This window comes from Anneissia japonica, unplaced genomic scaffold, assembly GCF_011630105.1.
Source record: "Anneissia japonica isolate Jap-2015-1 unplaced genomic scaffold, ASM1163010v1 scaffold10466_len380309_cov135, whole genome shotgun sequence".
Classification (NCBI taxonomy): domain Eukaryota; kingdom Metazoa; phylum Echinodermata; class Crinoidea; order Comatulida; family Comatulidae; genus Anneissia; species Anneissia japonica.
In genome coordinates, this window is record NW_022715455.1 from 345,468 (window position 1) to 354,746 (window position 9,279).

The following is a 9,279-nucleotide window of genomic DNA, read 5'->3' on the forward strand; positions in this document are numbered from 1 at the left end:
TTCTTTAAAAAACTATAAAATTAAACCAGTTTTTATACAATATTTACCATCACAGGCCCGGGTACAGGCCAAATATAAACAGTCCTTCACTCATCGATTAAAAAAAAGCCAAATAATTTATTGTTCCGATTAAAAAAAAAAAACAAACAAAAAAACCGCCCTCCCTAATTTTTTTTTTTTTTTAAGTGATAATCTAATAATTTTTTCTATGTGCTCTAAAGCTCGATTCATTATAGCTTTGTGTTTATTTTTGACCTGTTCAAACCCAGATCATTACGATTTTTAATCGTACGGGAAATCCACTCAAGATACAAAATCAGGGATGGTGGACCTCTTGCAATTTTATACTCTTTGGTAAAAAGTTCTAATTTACGGAGGCCCAAAGACGGCGTTATTTAATATGATTCAGATATCCACCCTCATCATGCCGAAATACATGAGGCGGATTTGTAATTATTTTACATACTATTTTTTAATTGGAGGAAAGTTGGGATTCCGGACGGTTTATTTTTACAGGAGAGAGCAATTTAGAAAAACAGTTATATGGGTGATTTCATCAGAATTCTGCTAAAATTCTGCTAGAATAGGTCGATTTCTGCTAAGAATAGGCCTAATGCTAATATGCATGTTAAAACGGTCAATATTCTGCTAAAAAGGCAGAATTCTGCTAACTCTGGCAACTATGCTAAATGCAAAACAATGAGAATCACTAGGTCAAATAGACTTGCTAACTCTGCTCATGCATAAATTCATACCAAGCTTTGTCAAACCAGGTCAAACACTCAAACGCTTCTCAAGCTGGTTTATCCACTAGGCGAATTTATTCGCGCGAATCAAAGCGTCGTACAGTGAGCCTGGGCGAAATCAAAGTGTGCCAAAAGTCTATTTTGGTGACTATGGCTTTTACACCTTTTTTCACATGATTGAAGAAGGGTATACCCTGGTGAATCTATCCTGAACATATTTTACATTTAAACGAATTTTAAGGGTGGTATTTTTCAACAAATGTCGGAAATTTCTCTATAAATATTTCAAATGCTATAATTGACTATACATTATATCAAAACACGATTTTTTTCTTACAGAAAATTCGGAATTACTTCAAAATTTACACGTTTCTTGTATATAAATTGGGGAACAAAAATATATGTTTTGGTTTAAATTTGAAGTTTGCATCAATAATAAATCTATGTTTAAACGACAGAAAAAATATTTAAAAATCTATTTTTATAAAAGTAGGAGAGAAAGTTTAGATTCATGTGGATTCATGCTTTAATTTTTATATCACCATCTTCAGTATAGCCTTAGTTTTATGATGGTACCAAATTTAGCTGCTACCTACTTTTTGCAACTTTGCGAGCTAGACGCACTTTTATCAGTCTTGTTTTCGTACATTTAGCCACAATCAGTAGGGATGTACGCGCGTCTACTCAACCAGTTCATGCAAAGCGTGGGAAAAGCACTCCGAAAATTGACAAACTGCTCGTGATTTAACAGTGAGCAAATCTTCTAATATATTGTTGCTGTTTAGAATATGTATAGGTGTAATTTTGCTCTACCTGACGTGGAAATGTACCGAATACTCAGTACATTTGAAAACAACTGCGAAAAAAATCGCAAGTTGTTCTCGGGCGGGACTCGAATCCACGATCTCCAGATTTTTTTTCGTAGTTGTTTTCAAATGTACTGAGTATTCGGTACATTTCCACGTCAGGTAGGGCAAAATTACACCTATACATGTTTCTCCCGACGCAAATCCAGTTATTGTCTATTATTCCATCACGACAATAACAATTACTATCATCTGTTTAGAATATGGTATATCATACAGTAATTAAGATGATATCTACAAGAAGGCCTATATCTAGGCGTCAATTGTTTTTAAAAGTATTCAAAGACATCCAAGACTTTTAAAAGCTTCCTTTTTTTTTCACTTACGGGGAGGTGAGCTACTACGCGAGTAGTAACGAACTTCCCAGCAAACAATAATGCGTTATGATAACGTGACAATAACATTGCAGTAGTGTGTTGAAAACTTTATTTTGTAGAACCATAAATACGTACTGAACGTTTGCATGTTCCTAAAACGTTGTGTAAACGTTATTTTGTGACATACCTAACCCCAACATTCGCCAAGAACGTTATAAGAACGTAAACACGTGTTTGCTGAATTTCTAAAAATACCTCGTGGCTTGACAAACAGGATTCCATTTTCTGATGAAGTTATTAATGTTTTGACACAGAACAGAGATATTCTTTCCACACCAGCAGAAAACCCACTAGAGACTTAAAAACAACCCAAACCGGGGACGTCCTATCGAAGTATGGGGGATCTTTCCAGAGAGTTCGCACAAGGGTAAAGTACAAGAGATGTTGACATAAAAAGTACGCACTGAACTTATTCAGCATTGCAAGGGGCGTTCTAATATGTAGAAAATACATAAACATGTTATTTCTCCCCGATGAATTGTACTGGTAGTTTATCTCCCCACGCCGGGGGGGGGGGGGAGCTCTCCTCGACGGGGACCCTGCCCCTGCCCTCCGCTGGCGTCACCCCTGAGGCGCAAATCGGAATCGTTCACGACAGATGAAATATTGTCTATATCTTTGTAGCTCCATAACAAAATGAGACCCCTTCCTTACACCAAAATAAGAGTTGCAAAAAACCATCCTATCCTGGTAGATAGCAATGCTTTATTTTGTAGAACAATAAAGTTCCTTTTCAAAGCCTCCTCGTTCACACGGCACTGAGACTTATCAAAAAACATAAAACGACCATTATCGATACTTTTACAATATAGACCTAATATGATTGAGGACGGAATTAATATATCATGACATTGGTGTAGGCCTAACGTCTGCGAATTCCATGGATTCACAGATGTAAACACATTTTACATTCTTAAAATATCAAATTAGGTTGTCTGATATTATTATGAATTTCGATTTCGATTTCGATTTATTAAAAAAAAACATTTATATTCACTGTAAGATAAACAATAGAATTTTTTAAATGTTGGCGTATGCCTAAAACACTTTTGGCCCCGTCCAATCAGAAAATGCATTTTGATGACGTCATAGAAAATACAAAAAAAGTTTCCCACAGGGTTTTTTTTTTATCTCAAACATCCTTAAACATTTCAAAAAATCATTGAAATATGATGTTACAATGAAAACTGATATCGTCCAATCCAATCAGAAAACAGTACAGGATTTGAAAATGCTTTTATTGAGTTCTACGGGTATGAAAACCTCTACATAGATCTTTATATTCGCTTAGATTAGCTTCTGTAATGAGTAATTAATCTATTTTCTTTATGGTACATCTTAATATATTATATGAAGGTGTAATTCTCGAGATTGCAAGCAGAGTTTTCTATAAAAAAGAAATTATTACACAACTGTGGAATGTCCACTGAATTCTTTGCAAATAAAATATAGGTAATATATTAAACAGAAGTACAATGATTTAAAATAAACATATTTGTTAACATTTTTTAAGGAAGAGGAAGGTGAAATTTAGAATGAATAATAGAGTAAACTCGGAAGTGATCAGATACAGCTGGGTAGAATATTCATTCCAAGGATATTGCGGAAATTGTTACAAAAATGTTATCATCTGCATAGCCTATACGATCCTAAAATTGCGATGATTTTGAGTGCAAATAAGCGTGCAGCTTAACATGCTTTTTAAGATTCCGAAATTATTTGTAAACTGCTATATTACCACTAATGAAGCCGAAATTATTTAATTATAATATTTTATAGGAAGCATGTCATTCTAGCCCAGCCTAAATACGACGGGCGATACCATTATTTCATTGAGGGTGTTATGCAGTTTCGCCAGGAATACGTGACTTGGTACTGTAATCAGGCACAGGGCGGAGGTATGCACTCTATGGAGTGTAGGTGGTCTGTCTTTAGGGGTATGTGTCTGTAGGTCATGTGTCTGTGCCGAAAAATACGCTAGCGTAGCAAGGAATCAATCGTTCCACTTTATTGATCTCGCTGGCTTAGAATTTCAAGTTCCAGTTCATGTTCTAGTTTATTTTAAAAATTACACATTCGCAGCTTCCTTAAGCTGAATTGTACTGATTTGTACATAAAAACACCAAAACAATGTGAATATAAATATAGAATAAAAATAGAGTATCCTAATATAGCGCCATCTATATAAATAAACAATATATTTGGATATACATGTACAGTACACGCAATCAGCATGTAGGCGGTGCATCTATAAAAAAAAAAAAAATCAATATTATAAAGCTAAAAGGCTTTGTGTCCAAACGCCTATTTGTGAAGACACTGATGCGTTAAATATTACCGCACGTATGTGAACAATATTTATTTTGCTTGGTTTGGCTAACTCACGTGATCAATGATGTCATTACTATAGTGATGTACAGACATGGAATTTCCCATAGATTTTTGAAGAGCTATATTTTGGCAGTGTTAGTTACCGTAGACTATTTGTAATTCTGTCTCAAATATTGTTAAGATTCACGTCACGATTACCTTGTAAGTTACAATATTTTGTTTACATGTTGAATGGATTATGGTTTGCTACAGTAAAATTAGGTTAACATTGTTAATCATGAGGTGTGTAGACTTTAAAAAGCTTTCTATTGCTTTGGTTCGTCACCAAAAGAAATCCCTAGTTTAGTGGTGGAGGACGTACGTACACGTCGCAATATTGAAATACCCTTTCCTTTGTGGAACGAGGTTGTGATGCTAACATTTTTTCTTATATTCTTTACCAGATTCATTTTCTGTTGTTTTACCTTACTATCACCATCTATATATATATATATATAGTGTAGATTTTTTGGACATCACCGTGACCATGGAAAATGGTGCACTTAAAACTGATCTCTTCCGTAAACCCACGGATAAGCATATGTACCTGCTCCCTAGCAGCTGTCACCCCCCGCACTGAGATTCCTGAATGTGGTTTTTCTTTTAATGAACTAAAAATCATCATACAACAATGACAACTTCTTATTTGCGCTGTACATACACATAACAAGAGTACTGTAAATATGATTTTTTGCAACAAGAGTAATAATAGGCCTACTATACAAATATTACTTAGGCCTTAGTAATAGTAGGCCCTTAGTTAGGAAGTCACATTATAATATATGTTATTTAAACTGGCCTACGATGTATTATGAAAAATACACAAGTTTAAAAAAATCAGACTGCCAATCATCCAAATTCCTCCACCAACAACCCAGGTCCACCTCACTGGCACACCATCTTTCCACCTACCCAACCACACACGATCCATGACCATCCATGCATATCCGGCTTACACACATGTGCCAACGTTTTTATTCAATGTCACACCATAAACAGAAAAAAATTAGGCCTAGGCCTACACTAGTACTACAGTATAAATCAGTATCAAAACTGTCTCTTATACACATCTAGATGTGTATAAGAGACAATATTACAGGTGCCACCAATGTATGCATCCATTATAAAAACAATGGAGAATGTTTAAAAAGGATGTTTAATTGATTATTTGAAAACTTTCTTTTGATAGAGACCTATATATTACAGATACAGAATAGGCCTTCATTATTATCCATTGCTGGAAATTACATTGCTCACTTTTACATAAGTCAAAAAAAATGTTATAAATTACTTATACATTATTAAACATCATTAAACTGTCGTTTATATATTAGCATGGAGGTGTAATATTATATAATATACTTCCATGACACCAAAATTCACAAAAATAATTAAATAAAAATCCTACCCTCCTGATAAAATGGTATTTTCTATAGAGTGCACAGCCACAATGAGATCATTGTGACCTTCAAAAGCGTGGGCAGAAAACTTGGCAGTTGCCCAGAATGAGGCTGGAGAGCTAGATTTGGACGGTTGAGAACTAGGCTTGGATGACTTAGGTTTTTTGACTGCAAAAAAAATGGATATGAGCAGCAAGGTTTGATGACATGTAGTGAAAGTGTTATTATTACAAGTGCTCTAAGACTTCCTTTTGATTCTTTGGAATGCATAATCACTAAAATGAAAATCTTATTGTACACTTTTTTGATTTCTTGCTTGCTCCATTATTCTTTGGACACATTGCTACATTTGTGTGGTACGGTTGCAAAAAGTATCATAATGTTATCATTTTAGAGCAAGGCAATAGAAACCTGTATGGAGATTGGATTAAACATATTATTTAAAACAATAATTAAATTAGTGTAAAATATATCTGACCATGTCTAGTTGAGTCACTTGTTTCAATTCTAATATGTTTTGATTTAGAATGATCTTCTGTATTTTCGGTTGTTTCACTAGCTACAGCAGTCATGGAATCCTTAACACAAAGCCTTTCATCAGATTCTGTAAGCTCCTCCTCTTCTGCAAATTCATCTGCTTTCCTTTTCATCTCAAGTTCTTGTGGATATGAGAGATCTGCATCTAAGGAATTATCCCTTATACTGATTTCTGTATCATCATGTTTTTTTGATGTGTTCAATAATTCATTAACACTGTCATTTGCAAAACTCGAATCCTGAGTTTCATGTGAAAGGTTACTTTCTGTGATGGATTCATCACCAAGTTCGGACAATTTTTCAAGGAGTATATTTCTTATGTCATCTTTACGTGAAACCTAATGAAACAAATGAGATGCAGCCATTGGTTAGATTTGACAACATCAATTCTGCTATATTATGTATCATGTAGCACACCATCCATGTATTGTTAATAATATAGTTCTAAGTCACTCTAACAAAACTCCCACCATGGCCTACTACTGTAGGCCTACTTAGACCGTGCTTATCCTTAGGCTAAGTCACCCTACCAGGCCTAGGCCTAGCTTCTGTCTCTTATACACATCTAGATGTGTATAAGAGACAGATATATTACAGGTCGATAATTATAATGATAACACAAATGTTACCTGTTGCTGCCTTGAACACGATCATGCTTTTGTAAATTCGACCTGTATTCAATTATCGGTTCTACATTTTAGCATCAATAAACATTCGATAATATTTTTTATTGTGGTTAAGTTGAAGTCCCAATAAACCAGAGTAGAAAATAGGAGAATAAGCTATAACTTTTAGCTGAATTCGCGTATGGGTGTGATCAGTGACCACTGTAGCAGCCGTATAGAGGGGCTTAGTAGCTGATGTTCACACGTCATTCCACAACAATTGCTTAAATCATGGAGGTATAAAAAAAAAAGAAGAGAAACCTATTTGAAAGAAAATCTACGTTTTCCCCCGAGTAGTTGCTAGAATCTTCGTTCAGCCATAACATCGCGATGAGTCATCGGATTTTTACAAATCTTAGTTTGTCTGAAAGAGGGCAGCATTTTACGATGGAATAGGGTAAACCTTTGAACTACTACGTACTCTAAACCAATGAAATCGTGTAAATAATTATTATTATACCTGTTCAGGGCACAGAATGGCCACGTATTGAGATTAGAATACCAAGCGACCATCGGCAACTAGTTAGGATCAATGGGTAATTTGCAGTGACCTCACGGTGTTAATGGTCGCCTTGGGCGCAGTAGACAAGAGCGGCCTTTTTGAATTCATTTTAGGCAGCCAATCAGGATTGAGCAAGTTAGAGTATATCACACAAAAAGCCATTTAGTTAATAGGATTTAGGTTGGTTGTTTCTCCTTCTATTTTATACCTCCATGCTTAAATGAACCATGGTTAACCAAGGATAACGAATATCGACTACTTTAAGCCTAGCACAATACAGCCACACATAATGTAATGCTAAATGGAGTTTTTTTGTATATACCCTAGTAGCCAGATAAGGTTTTGTATGCACTTTGAGGTCCAGAGAATTTGACTTCAGAAACTTGTTTAGGGTGGTCCAAGGATAATTTTTGGCTTGGTAACACATTTTCAAACTGTGGCGAAAGGTCAGAAGGCCAGGGTCAAATGTCATAGCTATAGGGTCGTCATATCTTCGCAACCAATGGTGGTAGAGAGTTAATTTTGGTGCCTATTTGTTCAGAACACATGCTGCATTTCTGGCCATTAACAGAACTGGTCCATGGCACCCGGCTTTCGGAAAAAAAACCCGGGTTATACATCCTGCTGGTTTGTTGAATAGCGAAGGGTTCTTAAATTATTTATTGCCACTGAAGCCCATGAGATGAAGTGAGTGATTGTTGTTTACATTCCAATGGCTATATGTTGCTGGTAGGACTCTCTCGTTAACTCCCAATGGACTCTTAAAACCAATTATTAAAGTTAAGTTTATGGAGCTGCTAACAGCTTCCTCTGGACCATTTGACAGCTCACTCTCAACTATCAGACAGCTCACTATGGACCATTTCTGCTAACGGGGACTTTTACCTCATGAATCATGTTTCTATGTGCTCTAATAAAATATTTTCCTGCAAAATGACCAGAAATGCCGTTTCTAACCTTTGACACGCTTCAAGGTCGTCTCCATATGATGATCATATCTCCGCAACCACTATTGGTAGAGTCAAGTGTTGTGTCAATTTGTTTGAAACATTGATGTTTTATATATTGGGTCTAATAATGAAGTTTGCTAGAAAATGACCGGAAATGCCGTTTTTGACCTTTGACATGCTTCAAATGTCATAGCTATTGAGTCCTTATTATCTCCACAACAGCTGATAGAGAGTTAATTTTTTATGACCAATTTGTTCGGAACATTCATGTTTTTTATTTGTAATAATAGAAAAGTTTGCTAAAAATTACCAAAAATGCTGTTATGACATTTGCAATGTTTCAATGCATATGACTATCGTTTTACATACTGACTGTAGAGACTTAATAGTGATCTCAAACTATTAATTTACACATGTTCCTTTACTGGATTGGACCATTTTTTAAAACAAATATGCCGATACTGGCCATTGACCCATGTCACAAGGTTTAATTTGGTCTAATTTTGTCAGTAGACAATTTTAATTACAGGGCGGATCCAGGATTTAAAAGAGGGGGATCTAAACTTTTCCAAAAATACCACAAATGAAAGGGGGTGGGGTCCTCCCTATGAAAAATTTCCCCCTTGAATCCGCCACTGTATGACTAACGCTCAGGTGACCTAGGGTTTTAAAACAAATACCGTATACTCGCGTATAATAGGACGATGCTTAAAATAGCAACTTACGATCGAACAAAAAGGGGGTGGTCTTATACGCACGACATTCAGATTTTAGATTTTTATATTCATGTTCGTCTTATGTGCGGATCGTCCGTAACACACGAACTTACTACTGTAATAAAGCAACTAAATTTTGTGTGAATGAAA

General features: G+C 35.4%; 2 protein-coding genes across 2 annotated transcripts in view; one reads left to right on the forward strand and one right to left on the reverse strand.

Moving 5' to 3' along the window:
* Positions 1-4,365: 4,365 nt before the first annotated feature.
* LOC117109240 overlaps positions 4,366-9,279 on the forward strand; it is a 12,700-nt gene continuing 7,786 nt past the window's right edge. The window contains exon 1 of the mRNA XM_033251500.1: positions 4,366-4,521. The gene's annotated coding sequence lies outside the window, so the exon portion shown is untranslated. The remainder of the gene's footprint in view (positions 4,522-9,279) is intronic.
* Positions 5,464-6,660, reverse strand: LOC117109241. Its single transcript, XM_033251501.1, has 2 exons — positions 6,238-6,660; positions 5,464-5,927 (listed from the first exon to the last, which is right to left on the reverse strand). Exons 1-2 carry the CDS (start codon positions 6,407-6,409, stop codon positions 5,764-5,766), a joined length of 336 nt encoding a protein of 111 aa, XP_033107392.1. The 5' UTR covers positions 6,410-6,660; the 3' UTR covers positions 5,464-5,763.